The sequence below is a fragment of the Bombus impatiens genome, unplaced genomic scaffold, assembly GCF_000188095.3.
Source record: "Bombus impatiens unplaced genomic scaffold, BIMP_2.2 scf_0377, whole genome shotgun sequence".
NCBI lineage: Eukaryota > Metazoa > Arthropoda > Insecta > Hymenoptera > Apidae > Bombus > Bombus impatiens.
The window spans coordinates 548,905-568,122 of NT_176796.1; the positions used below are offsets into that span (position 1 = coordinate 548,905).

Sequence of the window (19,218 nt, forward strand, 5' to 3'; positions counted from 1 at the left end):
TGATCGAAGGTGAACTTTGATGATGTTTCTTCGTTTGTTTAATATACTTTTAAAATACAAGATTCTACATGTATATTTTGAACACGAAATTATTTCATATTTTATCTTTTATTGATAAATTGTTGCGTAAGGATAGATATTTTTTTCCTGATGAACTAAAGAATCAACATTTTCTTCTTGAACATACGTATTTATTATATAATAATGTATGTTCTGTTTACACATACACTATTTTCAGGATAACAATCGTAATAAAAAAGTTATTTGTAAATGTATTGTACATGCGAAAAGAGCATACCGATCGCGAAATTGAAGTTAATTTTTTCGAATTTTAAAAAGACGATTTAAGTGATTTAATGATTTTAATAATCGTGGAATAATTATTGTGAATTGGCCTTCGTCTACTTTTTAATGGAATAGTGGTTTGTATTTGCATTATGAAAAGAATATACAAGGTGGTTGGTAACTGGTGGTACAAGCGGAAAGGGGGTGATTCTACGCGTCGAAAAAGAAGTCGAAAATATAGTGGTATATATCGAATATATATCGGTGTGCAGGAATCTTTAAAACAAAATACTATTGAAGAAGAAAATTCATCTTTTTTTCTTCTAACGTTTCTTCAGACGATCGACTTTCAGATTTTAGATCGCGCAATAAAAACATAAGTTCACGTAAATTAAAGTTATTTTAGATTACATTTATGTACATATAAGAATTAAAGCCCTCTGTCGGTACTAGACCAAACTATCCCAGATCCACCATGCAGAAACGTGACGTTAATAATATACATAATGGCAATGATTAAAAATCGTCTTTATAATACAGAGGATGATATAGCTTTTGAGCCAAGATTGACAAGAGCAAAGACCAAGTATAGTTTGATAAAATATATTTTATAATTATATACTAGAATTAGGAAATATGTCTCAATTGTATCTTAATTAATATAGAGAGCTAGCAGCAGCCCAAGTTAATATACCATGGCCAATTACTCCAGTGAAGAAAACTTCATCAGAAGTACAAGCATTAATCGAAGAAGAATTACCAGAAGATTCTTCTGATGAAGAATACAATCCAGAACAAGAATCACACGATCCTGAAGGAATTTTTAAAATCCCTGGGTAAATTAACGTACTTAAGATAATTTTAAATAATATGTTAATATAATACATTAATAGAATTCTAATTACTTTAATATTATATATTTTTAGAATTCCTTATGTGCCAACAGAAGAAGAAAGTATTGGTCAAAGAACACGATCCAAAGTTTGTTTAAGCGAAACACCTTTGGAACAGATTGAACAAGCATTTATACCTCCAGATATAACCATTGATATGTATGATTTGGATTGTGAAAAGGATGAAGATTGGGATAATTTCTTAAAAGAATTTACTCAACCACTCACTCAAGAACCTATGGTGGAAGATGATTCGGAAGCAGATCCAGAATATAATATTTTAGAAGACGAAGAAACAGAACTTTGTATGTATGATAAAAAATATGATTATATACTATACATTTCTTAAATTATACAGGCTATTAAAATAATTTGAATATGTTTACAGTGGATAAAGAAGAATTAAGAGCTGATAAAGCTGTAAATGTTACGCGCAAGGAATTAAATAATTTGACTGCAGAATTATTTGAGTTTATAGATATATTTCCGAAAGAAGATCAGGAGATTTCAAAAACAAGAAGGTCTCCAGAAAATAAAAATGTTTCGGTTGAAAACAATTTTATGGTAAGACCATGATTACTATATTTTAATTAAGAATATAATTTTACTGCAATTTTAATTTTGGTTTAGAATTGTTCTGTAACAGATTTATTACCTACTTATAAAGAACCAGAACTTCCTAATTTAATGAATCCAAATCAACGCGAGTTATTGGCAGTTCAATTTCGTCAACATGTACAATTAATGGTACAACATTTTGCTATGACATATATGCACCCAGATCTGCATTCTCAGTCAAAAACGTGCAAAGAAAATCTAAATAGTATAAAGTAAGTTTACAACTAAGTAAGCAGTTTTTAAATTAAACATATATAGTGTATTAAGTATATATTGAATTTATATTACTTTTATTAGGTACTTAAGTAATGGCCCTAATTCTGCATTCAATGTAGCAAATTTACCAGATGCTTTAAAATTAGTATCTGATTGGGAAAATAAATTTTTGGATAACAAATTTTCTGAAGATTTCAAAAAAGCTATGGCAGATGGGGATGCAATAAAAAAAATATATCTTAAAAATAGGTATAAGTGTATTCCTAAATTTGATCCAGAATTAAAAAAGCTATTTATGGACAGTAAAGCCCTAATGTATCCACAACTTTTGCCTGAAATACCATTCAGAAGTGAATTAAATAAATTTGTACGCCCTCCATATTTAAAATCTGAAGAGAGGTATGTAAGTAATATGTATGTAGTATCAAAAAAGTATATATATTTTATGGAAATCTGTCTTCTAGTTTAATTGCATTGGGTTTGGAGCAGTTTCTCCCTTTTGTTGCCACTAAATCAAAGAAATTAAAAAGTAAGAAACTCCAACTATTAGATGCAGTGAAATTAATTAATCAGTATTTAGTGCCATGCAGGGAACCTGAAGGATTATTAAATCACATTGGAAAACGCCGATACACAAAGAATGCAAATCCAATAAAAGTAAATATAATATATCTACAAATAATATAATATATTTTTTTAATATAACAGAACTTTACTAGAAAAATGTTTCCACAGCATTACTTTGAGAAGGGTTGTGCTCCTAGAACAATACATTACATAACATTAGAATGCGATCTCAAAGCACCCAAAGATCAATCAATAAATCTATTACCTGTAATTTGGCAAACTTATTGTAATAATGTAAGTATTTCATACAAAATATTTATAAATGTTTATATACGTAGTCGATGTTCTACATTATTATATTTTCTTATTATTTAATATAGTTATCTTTTCTGCAAAATAAGGTACCTGATTATCTTGATCTCTCTTACTATTATTATCTTTGGAAAAAAATACTGCAGATTAAGCGTGAATGATTCCAGCAACAAAAAGTTAACACAAAAATGTGCCGCCTTTAAGATTGTTCAACACTTATCTACAACATTTTTTGCTACAGATAATAATATCGATGTAAATCAAGATAATATCAAATGCCTCTTGTGTGTATATAGTCTGTACAAAAATTTGGGAAAGACTTTAGGAGCATATATTGGGTTGGCAACTAAGTGATTGCAGATTTTGTCATTAGGTGGTAGTGTAAAGTACTTGTCAAAATAAATAAAGAAGTATCGATAAACACGGGTTCGTAAACTACTAGTTTCTGAGTTACAAAGTGTTTTTGTCAGTAAGACACTACGTATCCCTAAAGTTTTTCCCAAACCTTTTTGTATATTTATCATATCATATGTATTCTTATAGACACAGCAGAAAATTAATGTCTTGAAGCGAAAACATATGGTTAATTCGTATAACGATATTATGAAGAAAGATTGCCTTACAAATGGAAATAGAAACCATGTTTCTGTTTCCAAAGCTCACATTTTGTGTACACAAAACCCACCTATTAATATATTACCAAAAATATTACCTGCAAATACAAAGCAGAAGACAACAACTAAAAATGCATTGAAAGATAATTTGTGCACAAGTGGAAACATTAATTGTGAAATTTCTAAAAATGTATCAGACAATGAAGTAAATATTAAAATACATAATACACATGCATTAAATACAGATTGTTCATTGCATCGTAACAGCTCTTTAAAAGTTATAACTATGCAAGAAGAAAAAGAGAAAAAAACAGATGATAGTGAATTAAAAGAAGTTCGGAATGATGTACCTACAAATTCAATTACATCAAAACATCCAAAGTTTTCTAAAAAGTCTTCTGAAATAGTACAAGAATTACCACAATTACGAAAAACTACTCCTAGGTTAGCAAAAACAAGAAGTGCTCAAAATATGAAATTAATGGCCCAAGTTTTAGGACCAAAAGGTTTATCATCTAATTGCAATGCCTTAAAATCCAGAGAAAAGAATGACATAGATAAAAATATAGAGAAAATATCTGATTCGCCTAAACTTGTGAGTAAAATTGTTATTAATTTTAGTGAAATAAAATTAACGTTTTTAAGATTTTTATATCTTATTTTAGGATAATGAAGATGAAATTGCAGAGTTAATGTTAGCTAGCACAACTATTAAGAAAGATTCTATTAGTAGAAAGAAAGCTAAAGAAGCTAGAGAGTTAGAAAACATTAAAAGACTTTTAGAATCTGAAAATCCATTAAACGAAGAAGAAAGAGGTTCAAGTATGTGTCTTAATAAGTTTAAAGTACTTGAGTTATTTTAATTTACTTATGTTATTTTATATAGAGTTTGCAGCATCATATCTTCAGAAATTGCACTTGGCATTGGAATCTGACAATCCAGCAACATTACGATCTGTGATAAAATTATATTTAGATTATTATGACAAATTAGATAGCATTAATCAAATGGAGAACGAATTATCATTCTCGAGTCCATCAAGATCTTTGCACCATGAACAAATTATGGAAAAATCTGCGATAGATAAAGATGCAATAACTATTACTTTATATCGAGATGTATGTGAAAAATTACGAGAATATCCTGAGCTTTGTACAGACTTTTTGTTGTTTTTGAGGCCACATCAAGCTGCAATGATGGATAAATCAGTGGAATATATAATGCTTCAAAAGATGAGCGAATTTGTTAAAGTAGCTCAAATATATTTTGCTAAACAACCTTCTCGAATAGCAAAAATGATGCAAGCTATTACACAGCTTTCATCCGATCCACAGATAACATTAGAACATGTTCATGCAACTATGAGTCCCATATTTAAGGGACATCCTTTAGTTATGGATTTATTTTTACAAATATTACCCACTGCTAAACCTCCAGAAAGGTAACAAATAATAATATTATTATATATATTAATAAGAAAAAATTTATAGGTATCTAATTATATTTATTTAATTTATTATCTTACAGTTTGTTTGCATCACATATGTTTGAAAACTTAACATGTCCAGTGGGACCATATGATAAAAGTAAAATTTATACTGAAGATGCACCTGAATTATATGAAAATATAGAATTGCCTGTATTATCATTTCAAGAAGATCCTTATGGTGGAGAAAACTGCAAATGCAGTTGTCATAACGATGAAGAATCCACTTCTAAAAATATTTCTGAACATTGCGTGTCTTGTGGCACAAGGGTATGTTTTTTCTTATTTATTTTTTGATAGTTTTTAAAATAGTCTCAAATACAGAATAGAAGTGAAAAGATGAATTACAACTAATAAACATACACATATTAACTACTTGTTGATAGCTTCTTTAAAATAAAAGTTAATATTTTATATGTATTATTTGAAATTGTTTAACATATTTTTAATACAAAAATTTATGATTTACATTTAAAAAATACAGTTCCTCAATGGAAAAATTTACCTTCAAACATCTGAAGGTTTAAGACCTGCAAAAATTATTTTCCCTGGAGCTGAAGAAGAAAAGTTGGAAAATATTGCGCGTATATCTTTAAAAGCTACTGATAAATTTGCTTCATCTATTTCATCTACACAACGAAGAAAGTCTTCAAAGAATGAATTTCATACCGATGAACAACATCAGAAATCTTTTATAGCAAAAAATTCACCTACCAAAGAAAACGAAGAAGGAGAAAAATTAATTATAAAGTCTAAAAAAGCTATAAAATCGCCGTCGAAATCTGCAGATCAGAAAAAAGATTTTAAAAGACCCAAAAGTGAAATAAATCATATAAATAGAAGTGCAAAAAAAATACGCATATCTCAATGTAAAAATAAAAAAGAGAAACAAATTGACAAGCAAGAAATAAAAGTAGAATACATAGACTCAAATGTTAGTGATCATATGAAATTAGGTGAAAAAGGATGCTTATTCATTGATTATAAAAATTCTAAAGAAACAGTAGCAAAAAATACATCGGATGCGAAAATAGGAACGTCAAATGATAGCATAAGCAAGGTTGATTTATCTGATGAGATAAAAAATTCTGTTGATTTAAGTACCAATGTAAATACAAAGTCATGGACACGGCAGGAAGATATGATCTTATTACAAGCTATAAAAAAAGAATATTCTGAGAATTCACTTATCCTAGTCAGTAATACATTAGGAAATCGTACAATTGATCAAGTGAGTCTACACTAGTGTACAAAATTAAAAGATCATAAAATTTTCAATGAAAAGTTATCAATATTTAAGCTGTTATACTGTTATACTGTAACTGTTATGTATAACTGTGAGCTCATTTTAAAGCTCGAAGATTCCTCTCTCATAATCATGTGTTCATTTTTTGTAGAGATGTTTGTAAGTATATCATGGGTGAGAAAGTAAAGATACTTCTTCTTTTCAAAAATTTTATAACTTCAAACGATTGTACGGAGTTTGAAAAATTTTTTTCGGGATTTATTTTAAGATGACCTTGTAAAAGAATATCTCCTTTACAACAACCTAACAAAAGTTGATGTGCGAATTTTTGGTTGCCGTCTTATTGCACTTTAAATAGGAAGTATTCCGCTGGATTTGGAATAGCTCAAAGTACATCATGATAAGGTTGCATGGCGTAGTGTTACGTCTGTAATGTACGGTGACAAAAGATCATACATCAACTTTTGATAAATTGTTGTAAAAAGTAGACTTCCTTTTACAAAGTCATCTTAAAACGTAAATTCTGTACAATTGTTTGAATTTCTAAAATTTGCGAGAAAAAGAAGCATCTTCACTTTTTCAACCGTTATATGATATAAAAACATCTCTGAAAAAGAATGGACACAGGGTTATGAGGAATTTTCAAGTTTCAAAATAAGGCTAGTTAAATATCTTAAGTTAAGTTAAGTTATACAATTTTCTTCCATGAAGTTATAGCAATTAATATAAAATTGATATAAATATCGACAATTTTTCGCCAAAAATTTTGTGATCCTTTAATTTTGCACACCAGTATATATTATTTTTTTATATATTCTGATGCTTATATATTTTGAATATGTATATTATGTATCTAATGTCATTCTATAGGTTAGAGAAAGATGCGAAATCCTGCTCTCTTTGTTAAAGAAGATGATGTAATTATCTTTAGTTAAAAAGGATATAACGTTATTACTCTTTATTCCAAACTTTCACTGGGTAAGTATATGCTAGTAAAAAATATTTTCATAAAATGTAATATCCTTAAATACATATATTATCTCTTTTTATTGTTTTATTTTTTATTGTTATTATATAATAACAACAAGATTATTAGAATACCTACATATTTTGACATAAATAGTTAACTTGTTTTTGTTGTAGATTATAGACTTGCTCCCATCAGTGACAAAAATCACTTTGCATAACAAACTATGCCATAACAACGAAATGTAAACCAAATATATTAATTAAAATATTCAACTGAGGATAGCAGTACATGGTATAAAATTATAAGATTATTTGCAGCATTGAAAGCTTTAATTTTTTAATTTCGTCAAAAACTGTTTAGTGTATTCAAATTTTTGCAGGAGGAAAAAGACAACAATGGAGTATTACACTAATACTATTATTACAAAGAAAACATACTTCACATATTTGTATTTGAATATAGTGTTAAAACATAGTTACAAGAAGAATAGTACTCATAAGCTACTAAGTTATAAAATTATATAAACTATGTTATACTTCTCTTAATTTTATAAAATCTTATATAGAAATAAATGAAATTAATTTATGAAAATCGTGTTTTTAAAATACTATTAAAGTTTTTTTACATGTGTAGTTCATAAAACAGTTCTATTTCATAAATTATATATTTATATTTATGTATACAACACATAGACACAACATATATATACAAAATTTATTTACAAAAGTATATACCTTACAAATTTTTGTATTAACCGTATTTATTGATATATGAAATATTTCAATAACCTAAAATTTAAAAAATATTCATTACATTAAGTTTCATTACATAGATTCAAGAAGTTTTTTCTTTGTATTGTGTCATAACACTAATTGTATATGTAAATATATATGTATGGAAGAATAAATATATATATCAAATAATATTATTAATTTAGTATGTGTAGTTACATTTAATTATTGTTTACGATTTCTTATTCACTTCAAAAAATAAAATTTTGAAAAATAAGTTCATTTATTTATATAAATGTATAAATCTTTGTTCCCCCTATGCTGTACCATTTTGTAACAGATATATCGTCAGAGTACGTAATCCGTCTAACTCCTGTTTTAAAAAAAATGTAATTAATCAATCCACATATGTGTCATTGGTATAAAGAATACGAATTTGCGATAGTATTATGAAAATTCTACTTTGAAGGCAACAAATATTCAGTTCTTTTAGTCCTAATGATACACAATATTAATCCTTATAAAATTTGGACTTAGTTCTCTACTGGAGATACTACTGGAGATAGAACGGTTAAAAACTAGAGCAATGATATGTGAAACAAATATATTAAATTATGGTACTGATTTATAAAATTGATAAAGCAAAAAGTAGTTAACACATTTAAAGTTATATGACCATATAACCAATGCATTTAATACAAAATTAGAATTTTAAACATCCAACTACATAAAACTTTTATATAGTTCAGTCTTATTTTACTTGATTTTTGTAATATAACAGTGAATTTATCTTAATAATAAAATAATTAAATAGCTATTTATTTGAAATATATAATCATGTTGCTACATTGAAAAGAATTTAACCAATATCAAGGTATTTTAATTAAATCTCTCAAATTTATATATTGTAGAACATTGATAAGCAAAGAAACAAACTATTATGCACATAATATTTAAAGTAAAATTTTGTACATGAGATAAGTTGTTCAATACATTATACAAAGTACAAATAATCTAATATTTATTTCCATAGTGACTTTTATGTACAAAAAACAATCTTCAACGATGAAAATTTCATAAAAATGGTGTAACACAAATATTTACATATTATGTTACTGTAATTTCTATGAAACTTCATTTTTGTTACGTCTCTTACATTTTTTTACATCTATCTTAATAATAAATAGAAATGTGTTAAATGAAACATAAAAAAAGAGTATACAAATATTTTTTGTTTTTCAAAGTTTGAGAAAATAACAAAGTATATTACCATAATATGTACATTTGATAAATTATTTTATCACAATGTGGAACGTCGTTGCAATAGATTTGGACTGATCATGATTATTTGATCATGCCCACAAATTTTATCTGTGTATACTGTAGGCAAACGTACAAATTACATGAACTATATTCACATAATCTATGTATATAGATGTTTTGTAAAGATTAGAACTTTTCTCAATTTTGTACAAATTATTTGCGCAATACATTTGTTACAAAGAAATTATAATATTTTAAAGTACTTCCATACTGTCTATGTCTATTCCAATATCAAGGAAATCATCTCCATAACTTTGAACATGCCTTTGTACAAGTGGATGCTCTGAATGATCTGGATCATCTGTTACAGGACTAGGTGGCGGATTAGTCATTGTCCGATCAGAATCGACTGGCATTCTATCCATACCTTCTCCACGTCTTAATCTTGCTTCTTCTGCTATTTCTCTTGTGGAAAGTTCTGCTTTTGTTAGCAAGGCAGGAAGATCTTTTTCTGAACCATCTATAATAAACATTAAAAATAGTTTTATTAAGAAAGAATTCTTCTTATCATATAACAAATAACTTACTTTCTAAACACTTTATTAATTCTTGTGCTTTCTGTCTTCTTGCAACGGCATCAGCTTTCCTTTGTTCAGCATGTTCTTTTTTATCATAATAAAAGATCTCACTTATTTTTTCTCGTGGGATGTGTTCATCATTTTTTACTAACCACAAATATACACCTCCTGCAGTTCTTCTTCTAGATCCATTCATTATTAACATACCACCCCCTTCTTCAATCTTTTTAGTTTTTTGAAAGAAATCAATGGCTTTTTCTTTACCAATTATATCTACAATCCTCCCTACAAAATGTACAAGTTTAAATAACTATATACATACATTAATTTAAGGTAACAACAAATTTCTTACTTATAAGAAGATCCTTTTTCTCGCTAAGTTTTGATGTTATGTCAGTAGCCACATCTGAATCAGTTGATTCAACTGTTGTACTTAAATCTGCTATTTTTCTGGCAGCTCCTTTCTGATTATCTATGTCCATCAAATTACGTTTCTTTCCTAATCTCAATTTAACATTAGTTCTATCAGAATTTGTCCTTTTATTTGTTAGCCTTTTTTCCCCATCCTTTTCATCTTCTGAGCTATTATTATTGCGGTGCTCCATATTCCAAGTCCCATTAAAAGAATAATGGTGTGGAATGTTATAACTCTCAACACTACGATCCTGATTTTGTTTTTTAGTTACACCACATAATACTAGATTTTCTGTTAAAGATTCTTCTTGTAACTGAGGACACCATATTTTATATTTATCATTTTTGTCTGACCAATTTTTTGTCATATTTCTAGATCGTTTCAGTTTTAATTTCGGTCTTTTACTTTTAATATGTCCAGAATCTGAATCAGAATCACTTTCAGTATCTGCAGAATCATCAGACTCGTCGCTATAGCCCATTTTTACATTTTCTTCTTTATTTGGAACTGCATGAGGTCTTTTTAGGACATTATATGTTTCGATATCGCTTGCCTAGATAAAAATATATTATAAAAATTAACGAATATACTTCATCGTCATAAAAATAAACATTTTACATTTAATATTTAAAAAAATGCTTTTAAGAAATATAGTATCACAATTGCAAAGTCTAGAAAATTTATATTATTCAAATAATATATTTCAATTGAAATAATTTTAATTCAACTATGAATTTTAACATTAGAACGCAATGTCTTTATGGTTATAATAGGTTAGACTCCTGTCAAATATAAACTTTTACAATATTTCACCTCATCATCTATAACTTCACCATCTTCAAGTTCTAAAGGTTCTGCTTCCATAGTATTCTTCTCAAAAACTACGATTTCTTTAACAAATAATTATTGAATAAAATTATGGTCATCCAATAACTCCAAAGGAGTCTTTTTTTTTTATGAAATCTTAAAGATAGTTTTTTCACAATTCCGTCATTGCCGCCACCACTGCTGTGTATTCTCTGCTTTTCTGTTTAGTGGTTTCTATAGGTCAATTTGATTCTATTTTATCAGGTCTTACTAACATAAGATTTTCTAATAAGAAGATAAATTTAAATCAGCCTAATAATCCTGGTTTTACTAACATAGAATTGAGAAAGTTTGGATTTTTTACTGTAAATTTTATATATTATTTAGTAGACTATATTTTAAGAAATTACATATACTGTAAATTTGAACTTGTTCTTTTAATAACTTGATTATATTTTTTATAATTTCTTTACAAAACGTCCAAATATTTTATATCAAAATCTTTTTATATTATGAATTTATAAACATTTTTTCTTATATTTCTAATAGAAAAATTGAAAAATGTAATAAGCAAATAATAAGTAATACTCTGTTATATACAATTAATAACAAAATAGGAACTGAATTTCACTTTATTATACTAATTTGTAGTTATCTTTCGATAGTGAATTTTGTTATATCTACCATTACTAATATCTCTATATAGTTGAATTTTATACACTTGCGTGTGCTTTCTGTGATCTCTTCCTCGTAGTTTGGAATTTATACATTTTATAAATTTCGTCTATTAAAACGCACGATACGATATATGAAATTGAAATAGATTAAAATTTATTATAAATGAAGATGATTTTTGCATATTGTTTGAAATGGTCAAAAAATTGTCTTCGAATAACTGTTCCTCGTTATTTCCATACTGGTAATTTGAACTTTGTATACTTTGTATCATCCTCAATATAGTTTATTTGTTACAAACTTTACTATGAACAATTTATTAAATTTAGGATAAATACCTCAGAAATATAATACAATAAATAATGTAATAATCAATGTAAATAAAAACAAATTCGCTATTATTATTGCAAAAAAAGTATAATTTTTTCCATATATTGTAAAACTAATGAAAAATTTCTTTGAACAGCTAAATCACCTGTGCTACTCATGAATACAAATATGGGAAAAAGTAATTCGAATGATTACATTATTTGGTTAGATATGGAAGTATGTTAATACCATTAAATAATTTTACACTATAGAGTACGTTTTTCTATATTATGTTACACATATTTCAGATGAGTGGCCTTGATGTAAATACATCTCAAATCTTGGAAATAGCATGCTTAATCACTAATAAAGATTTAAAAGTTGTAAGCAAGGATCTAAACGTTATTATACATCAGCCAGATGAAATATTAAACAATATGAATGACTGGTGCCTGGCAACTCATCAAAAAGTAAACATTCTAAATGAATTTGTAACAGAGGTAGCTAGATTCAATAATGATATACAAACCTTTATAGGTATATATTTTATATTTCTAGACAGGATTAATCAATGAGTCCCGTTTAAGTAAAACTACAGTAGAAAATACTGAACAAATTGTACTAAAGTATTTAAAAACATATATTGAAGAAGAAGCAACATGCCCACTAGCAGGAAGTTCAGTTTACATGGATCGCATGTTTTTGTATAAATATATGCCATTAGTTAATAATTATTTACATTATAGAATTATTGATACTTCTACTATTAAAGAATTAATTAAGTAAGTGTTAGGAATACTTGTTTTTACATTATATTTTATATATCTAATGAAATAATAGTACATAATTATTTTAATTTCAGGAGATGGAATACAAATGTACCTACTTTTAAAAAAAATCATGTTCACAGAGCATTGCCTGATGTAAAAGAAATTATAAGAGAATTACAAAATTATAAAGATCATATATTCGATCTATGTATTAGAAGTTAATATGATCATGAATTTTATTTTACAAAAGTAACAATCAGTAATATCAAAATAATAAAGAAGCAGTACAATTAGATAATAATTAACAAATGTCAAAGATAATAGAAAACTGTATATTTCATCTATCATCCCGTTAACCGCGGATTCGTTATCGAACCTGAGGACATTGTCACTAGTGTCGCGAGTGCCTAATCGCCGTGATTTTCAGAACTGTAACAATTCATTTGACGCCCACAACCTTAATCCTTATGCTCATCCGGCATATATATACATAACTTCTAGATTTTATTAATTATCACTCTAATTTTTATTTACCCATGGAAATTTTATGATTAATAAAGTTTATTTGTTTATAACCTATTTTGTAATGTCCTAATACATTGTAAAATATTAAATATAAATAAAAAACAAAATTGTAAAAATTAAGAATTTTATAAAATAATTTTCTTCTATGTAGTTTGTAAACATAAAAGATGGTAATCAGAAATTTCAGTTCATAAAAGGCATTAATTTTTTATGTATATTGTAAACACATATTTAATTACATCAATTAATTTATAAAAAAATTAATTAAATGGAATATCATTATAATATATCTATTCACGTCAAACTTAAATTTAAGGCATTAGTACAAGCAAGAGGATATTTATGTAATGTAAAATATCATGAATGTTGAAAAAAATATGTCAAAGTAAAATACATTAAAAGAATTCGAATCTGCGCTGCAAATGTTATTGGTAAATACCAAACTTTGAGATAAACGTTATAAACGTACTAACTGTTTTTTCCTTTTAAAATTTGAATATTGAAAATGTAGATTATTAACTGTTTGGTCGTAAAACTGTATACCAACTAAATATCTCAAGTTCTATCACTGATGAAAACTTTATTTAAAATCAGGTTTACGTTTCTTCGAGTTCTTTCTTGGTAAACTGCACATGCATATCATACTGACTGTCATTGCTGTACTATAATGCGCATGCTTGTTAAAGAAATTAAAGGTTATATTCAATCGTATATTGTATGACGTAATTTGCGATTAACTTTTATAGGACATAAGTATTGTCTTTAATATATATCAACAATTACGTAAGTACAATTGATTATTTTGTGTATTTTGTATAGTTTGTATTATAATAGTTATATTATAAATGTATGTAATCTACTGTATGCTTTAATTTTTATATAAGTTAAATTAGTATTACGTACTTACTTTATACGCGCGTAAAGACACAAATTTTATATAAATATCAGGTTTTGCTTTTCTTCATATTCTGTATTTTATGTAATTAATATTACTGATAAATGCATTCTCAATATTTTACAATTATTTGGCTATTATATCATTACAATTTTATGGTTTCAGTTAATTTGTTTACAATGGCATCTTCAGTTAGTGGCGGTGTAAAACCAATGAGTGTTGGTGGCCGTTTAGTGAGTGAAAGAGAACGTTTGATTGGTATGACGGAAGAAGAACGTGCATGGAGAGCTCGGTATCTTAAAAGCCACATTCTTGCACCAGAAGAGCCATTAAAAACAAAGGAATATTATAGGCATTATTATAATCCACTTCGAAGATTCTATAGAATACCTTTAAATGCATTTGAAAGATTATTAACTCCTCTTATGGTAAAAGAATAAAACTTTTAGCTAGATCATATATCAAAAGTAATTTCATTAGTTGATACTATTTTTGTTTGATATTATATTTAATTATAGGGTAATAAGGGTGCAATGGCTGTACGTTATGTCACAGCAAAATGTTTGATGGGTCTCGTTATACTTTATGGCATACGGTATTACTACAAATATAACACAGGCGTAAGAAATAATTTTTCAGTATATCGCAAATGGAATATCTTGATATTAAGTATCATACCAAAATATTTATTTTCATAGAATTGGACACGACAATCTGGTTGGATGGTGAGACCAACACGTGAAGCAAGAATTCCAGGAACTAAAGATTACAAAGGTCTCGAGAAGCCAAAAACTTTTGCTACATATGGTTTTGAGAATTCTCCCATATAAGAATTGTAATTACTATTAAGTAGTATCTAAACATAATAAAATAATGATTCAAGATATATTGTATGTTTTGTTTCTTTATTATAATTTTTTATTTATTGTTCTTTCTTTAAATAAAATGTCTCGTTTATTTCACTTACAAATTGTCCACTTGTACAGATTTAATAGATTGAAAATACATATAAAAAAGAAAAAGCTATTTAAAAGACATGAGATATAAGAATGACAAACAATTCAATACATTTATGCGTAAAATTAAATTATATTTAGGATTAAAGGTATACTTATATTTATTACGAATATTTATCTAAGAAATCCTAATATTTGTCTTCGTTGTCCTAGTTGACTTTCTTTTTTCAGTGCTTTCATAAGACTTTTATTTAATTGTAATCCTATATTTTTACCCATCTGAAAACATACTTTTGTTACTTTTGATATATACATATTCAAGATGTGGCAGAATGCATGGTACAACTAGATGACATCAACATTGTATACAACATTTTTTTCGAGAAAATTTTTTCGAGTTTGGATATATATAGACAAGAAATAGTCTAGTACATTTGTAGTTAATTACTAATGTACTTAGTATTAGTCTAGTATAAATTCATATGTACTTAACGAATTAACGATTTTTCAAATTTCATTTTCTTGAAAACAATGGTTTAAATGAGAAAATTTTATTCTATATTTTTTATTCGCTTTTGCACGTTAAATAATTTCTTACTGTTCTTATTATTTCTTATTGTTGTACTACGCACCCTATTAAACCTTACATATATATGCGTATAGGATTAATTTATTTACAATAAATAACAATATAATTACTTGCAACATTTTGATAAAAGTATTAGACTGAATGCTCCCATAACCCAACTTAATCACTGATGAAACTTTACCATTTGGTAATACAGACATGACAATACTACTTGCACTACATACTTCTTCTTCCGAGGTTGGATCCACGATATAATTATCACCAATCTGTAAAAAAATTTAAATAATAGTCTAAAATATGCACGTATATATATACAAACATTTGATGGTTTTCATATTTCAAGTTTAATATGAAATTCTTTTTTTTAATATTCATAATATAAAAATTATGAAATATATAATATAAATTGATAGAAACATACTTTGCACAGTGTAACAATAATTGGATAATTGCTGGTATCTAATTGTATGCAGTCATAAGCATCATCTGATAATTCAATATCTGGTTCTCCACCATCCAGAGTCGCAGCTGTAATTTTTGGTATTTCTGTACTATTTAATGCAGCCTTAACTGTAATTCCTACTGCATCAAAAAGATTGCCACCACACTGAAGAATCTATGTATATACATTATGTATGTATAAAATATTTAAATTATTGTTCTTATAATATTTATTTAAATGTATAAACACTATTTACCAAAATATCAACATATATTTTCCAACATTTCTTATGAGGTAAAATACATAATGTTCTTAAATCAAAAGCATTACGCGTTTGATAAGCAGCTGTTAAAATGTTACTTATTTCAGTTGCTAAATCATCACCACCTTTTCCTTCAAATGCTGGAGTTGCAGTAGCAGAACTGATACATAATACGCAATATGAAATAATTAGCATATATTTATCTTTTTAACTACTATAAAATTATCTATTTAATTTTCATATTAGAAATATAAGGGATTTCACTTTATAAAATAATTACTTGGACATTAGTAAAGGACATCAAATATTCAATAACCACTATGAGAAGCATTACATACCAATCAACAAAAAATTCTAATTTTCCTTCATTTGGTCTATCAGCGTGAGGTACATCAAGTTCTATTTTAATGCCAACAAGTATATCCGTATTTCCTATGCGTAATCTTGCTGATCCATGTGTTTGTGGCATTAATTTAGTTTCAATTTCCATTGATCGATATTCGCATCGTCGTCTACCATCATTTCTAAAGTCTGCCTTATGATTATAGAATCGTAAAAATATGACAAAATAACTTTTATTATAAAAATAAATATGTATATATATATATATATATATATATATTATATATATATACGTAGATTCTTATATTAACTTACATCTATTCCATGGAGAATGAAAGTTTTTTCACCGGAACTTAAAACAGTTTCTGCCATTATAAAATACTTCGTTTTTACGTGTTTTATAAACAAATTTCAATATGCTTTTATGTTAGCATTCAAACCGAGAAAGGGGATATAATAAATAGTCCCGTCGCCGTAATATTTTGTTGTGTTTTATTATATGCATGTATGTATATGCAATTAAAGAGACTATCTAACCTACATACAAGTGACGCAATTATTCCTTCTTACTGTAATGGTAATATCAGGTAATATTAATGTAATAAATGTACTACCTATTTAATGAAATTATAAAATTACGAAAAATATTAAATACGTTGATGACATTAAATATGTTTATTTAATTATTATCAAGGAAAGAAAAATTAATTTATTTATAATTAAACAAATTGATTTATATACTGTATAATATATCTCACTATCACTAGTTTATATATGAAACATTCATTTTAAAAGAATAATGTTACTTATATTCAGTATAAATAAATAAATAAATGAATGAATAAATAAATAAATAAATAAATAAATAAATAAATGAATATGTATATAATATGTATGTATGTATGTATAAAATTTTTCTACATTTTTACGTTATATTTTAAGTATATATAAATGTTTTATTGTACATATTTGTAAACATATTTAACAGTTTCTATCATGGTTGATTAACCGCTAAACTTATAAAAATCGTTGATTTAAAATGATGTTATTTCAAGTATTCTGTATAATTACGTTTTTATGATAGAAACATTCAATTTTTACGTAGAATATTTTGTATCGCATTTTTCGCTTTTTGAACACCGAGGCGGAACTGTCCGTATTCTGGACGTATTCTCATGCCACGGTAATAATATACAAGACTCATTTCAAAATCACCAATGCAGTATAAAGCTTCTGCTTTACAGTATATTGCGTTAGCCATGCTGACATTTTTCATTTTATATCGTAATGCATTCTCAGCATCTTGCAGTGCTTTCTGGGGCTCTCCTAATAAAAGATGACATTTACTTCGTGCTATTAATGCATTGTTATCATTTGGCTCAAGATCTAATGCCTGGCAGAGAAGAATAATATTAATTATATGATGTAATTACATTGTGCTCAAAATATAGTGTGAAAAACAAACAGTTAATAGATATATATAAATATTTCGTGTGTAATAATTTTTAACGAAGAATAGTATGTATATATGTATACTTTATTAATTATCTTCTATTACTTTGTATAATATCTAATAAGATGAAGATATTAGAGAATTGCACTATAATGGAAAAATGATATATTTTGTATCTTTTAAACGTTAATTGATAAAGACAATTACTAATAATTCGCTATTTCTATTATAATGCAAACAGTTTTATCTACTATTAGTTAATTTTATTCAACTTATTAAATGAAATGTATGTTACAGTAAAAGTGTTAATTAAATGAATATATCAATTTATTATGCATTGTCAATGTATGTTTAATGTTTCACAATGTTGTGATAAGTAAATGTATTTGTAAACAATGAAATTTACATTTTTATTAATAATTTTGCACATAAATGCTACATACATATTCTTTAGTAAATTGACTAATAGGTATGTTTATGTGATTGTTTAATAACAAGAATAATTGATAAAAGTAATATGTTATAATATTAATATGAGCTTCTTGATCGATTTTTGTTTGACCCTTGATTAGATTCTTAACTTTTTCTTAAATGCTATTTTTTTAATTTTTAGTGCTTTTTGTACTAAATATCTACATATATATCTTAAAAAAAATGCGAGATATAAAATAAATATAATAAATAAAGATAATAATACAGAAACTAATATAATATTTTACTGTGTCCTAATTTCTTTCTTAATTCTATTATAGAAAACAAATTTTTATTTACTTTTTCAGAGATCGGTTAAACTCATATAATAATATTATTAAAACAAAATTCCTTTCGAAATCAATTACACGACTTTAAACAGACGTTATGAATCAGTGTAATGTTTATGTTTAATGCAATTTTTATAGAATGTAAATACACAAAATATATCATAAGAGAAATATTTACATATAATAAATATTAAACATTTTAAATTTTATACAACTTGAAATTCCTTTGCAAGTGGA

General features: G+C 26.4%; 6 protein-coding genes across 11 annotated transcripts in view; 3 read left to right on the plus strand and 3 right to left on the minus strand.

Annotated features, from left to right (window-relative positions):
- The first annotated feature begins 633 nt into the window (after positions 1–633).
- LOC100745538 lies at positions 634–7,586 on the plus strand. The gene is made up of 16 exons (XM_012386121.3): positions 634–871; positions 951–1,121; positions 1,212–1,483; positions 1,567–1,742; positions 1,809–2,008; positions 2,094–2,411; positions 2,477–2,669; positions 2,748–2,873; positions 3,435–4,100; positions 4,171–4,327; positions 4,392–4,947; positions 5,034–5,262; positions 5,477–6,223; positions 7,109–7,216; positions 7,382–7,499; positions 7,569–7,586. Exons 1-14 carry the CDS (start codon positions 792–794, stop codon positions 7,157–7,159), a joined length of 3,942 nt encoding a protein of 1,313 aa, XP_012241544.1. The 5' UTR covers positions 634–791; the 3' UTR covers positions 7,160–7,216; positions 7,382–7,499; positions 7,569–7,586.
- Positions 7,587–9,166: 1,580 nt separating this feature from the next.
- On the minus strand, positions 9,167–11,224 carry LOC100745660 (phosphorylated adapter RNA export protein). The gene is given in 5 exon segments (XM_012386123.3): positions 9,167–9,722; positions 9,790–10,065; positions 10,133–10,748; positions 11,009–11,082; positions 11,085–11,224. Coding segments are annotated over 5 exon segments (1,269 nt in total). The 5' UTR covers positions 11,122–11,224; the 3' UTR covers positions 9,167–9,456.
- Positions 11,177–13,022, plus strand: LOC100740145 (oligoribonuclease). 2 transcript variants are annotated; one of them, XM_003489854.4, is made up of 6 exons: positions 11,635–11,775; positions 11,807–11,921; positions 12,144–12,223; positions 12,295–12,456; positions 12,545–12,768; positions 12,849–13,022. In XM_003489854.4, exons 2-6 carry the CDS (start codon positions 11,843–11,845, stop codon positions 12,976–12,978), a joined length of 675 nt encoding a protein of 224 aa, XP_003489902.1. In that variant the 5' UTR covers positions 11,635–11,775; positions 11,807–11,842; the 3' UTR covers positions 12,979–13,022. The 2 variants fall into 2 exon arrangements, with proteins under 2 accessions (XP_012241549.1, XP_003489902.1); XM_012386126.3 differs by lacking the exons at positions 11,635–11,775; positions 11,807–11,921 and adding an exon at positions 11,177–11,242.
- Positions 13,023–13,882: 860 nt separating this feature from the next.
- On the plus strand, positions 13,883–15,062 carry LOC100745783. Its single transcript, XM_012386140.3, has 4 exons — positions 13,883–14,064; positions 14,336–14,604; positions 14,695–14,796; positions 14,875–15,062. Exons 2-4 carry the CDS (start codon positions 14,356–14,358, stop codon positions 15,004–15,006), a joined length of 483 nt encoding a protein of 160 aa, XP_012241563.1. The 5' UTR covers positions 13,883–14,064; positions 14,336–14,355; the 3' UTR covers positions 15,007–15,062.
- A 28-nt stretch (positions 15,063–15,090) lies between these two features.
- Positions 15,091–17,344, minus strand: LOC100745900 (exosome complex component RRP42). Of its 3 annotated transcripts, none has more exons than XM_003489899.4 (6): positions 17,083–17,344; positions 16,764–16,960; positions 16,420–16,585; positions 16,143–16,337; positions 15,832–15,987; positions 15,091–15,411 (listed from the first exon to the last, which is right to left on the minus strand). In XM_003489899.4, the coding sequence occupies exons 1-6, from the start codon at positions 17,137–17,139 to the stop codon at positions 15,307–15,309; spliced, it is 876 nt and encodes a 291-aa protein (XP_003489947.1). In that variant the 5' UTR covers positions 17,140–17,344; the 3' UTR covers positions 15,091–15,306. The 3 variants fall into 3 exon arrangements, with proteins under 3 accessions (XP_003489947.1, XP_012241548.1, XP_012241547.1); XM_012386125.3 differs by having other exon boundaries at positions 16,764–16,956; positions 17,083–17,280; XM_012386124.3 differs by having other exon boundaries at positions 15,245–15,422.
- LOC100746020 (tetratricopeptide repeat protein 25) overlaps positions 17,166–19,218 on the minus strand; it is a 6,667-nt gene continuing 4,614 nt past the window's right edge. For 2 of the 3 annotated variants that reach the window (XM_024367957.2, XM_033320947.1), the window contains one exon: positions 17,716–18,160. In XM_024367957.2, the coding sequence (XP_024223725.1) occupies positions 17,858–18,160 (303 nt within the window). In that variant the 3' untranslated portion in view covers positions 17,716–17,857. Of the gene's footprint in view, positions 17,305–17,715; positions 18,161–19,218 lie in introns of those variants that run through there. The other variant, XM_024367956.2, reaches the window with a different exon arrangement.

Bases quoted from the DNA above. Each gene is read 5' to 3' on its own strand.
- LOC100745538 (XM_012386121.3), top strand. From the start codon at position 792: ATGGCAATGATTAAAAATCGTCTTTATAATACAGAGGATGATATAGCT. The intron at 2,412-2,476 runs GTATGTAAGTAA...TCTGTCTTCTAG, and splicing joins TATTTAAAATCTGAAGAGAG to TTTAATTGCATTGGGTTTGG. The intron at 4,948-5,033 runs GTAACAAATAAT...ATTATCTTACAG, and splicing joins ACTGCTAAACCTCCAGAAAG to TTTGTTTGCATCACATATGT.
- LOC100740145 (XM_003489854.4), top strand. From the start codon at position 11,843: ATGAAGATGATTTTTGCATATTGTTTGAAATGGTCAAAAAATTGTCTT. The intron at 12,224-12,294 runs GTATGTTAATAC...CACATATTTCAG, and splicing joins TTATTTGGTTAGATATGGAA to ATGAGTGGCCTTGATGTAAA. The intron at 12,769-12,848 runs GTAAGTGTTAGG...TTTTAATTTCAG, and splicing joins ACTATTAAAGAATTAATTAA to GAGATGGAATACAAATGTAC.
- LOC100745783 (XM_012386140.3), top strand. From the start codon at position 14,356: ATGGCATCTTCAGTTAGTGGCGGTGTAAAACCAATGAGTGTTGGTGGC. The intron at 14,605-14,694 runs GTAAAAGAATAA...ATTTAATTATAG, and splicing joins GATTATTAACTCCTCTTATG to GGTAATAAGGGTGCAATGGC. The intron at 14,797-14,874 runs GTAAGAAATAAT...TTATTTTCATAG, and splicing joins ACTACAAATATAACACAGGC to AATTGGACACGACAATCTGG.
- LOC100745900 (XM_003489899.4), bottom strand. From the start codon at position 17,139: ATGGCAGAAACTGTTTTAAGTTCCGGTGAAAAAACTTTCATTCTCCAT. The intron at 16,961-17,082 runs GTAAGTTAATAT...TATAATCATAAG, and splicing joins TCATTCTCCATGGAATAGAT to GCAGACTTTAGAAATGATGG. The intron at 16,586-16,763 runs GTATGTAATGCT...ATTATGTATCAG, and splicing joins TTAGAATTTTTTGTTGATTG to TTCTGCTACTGCAACTCCAG.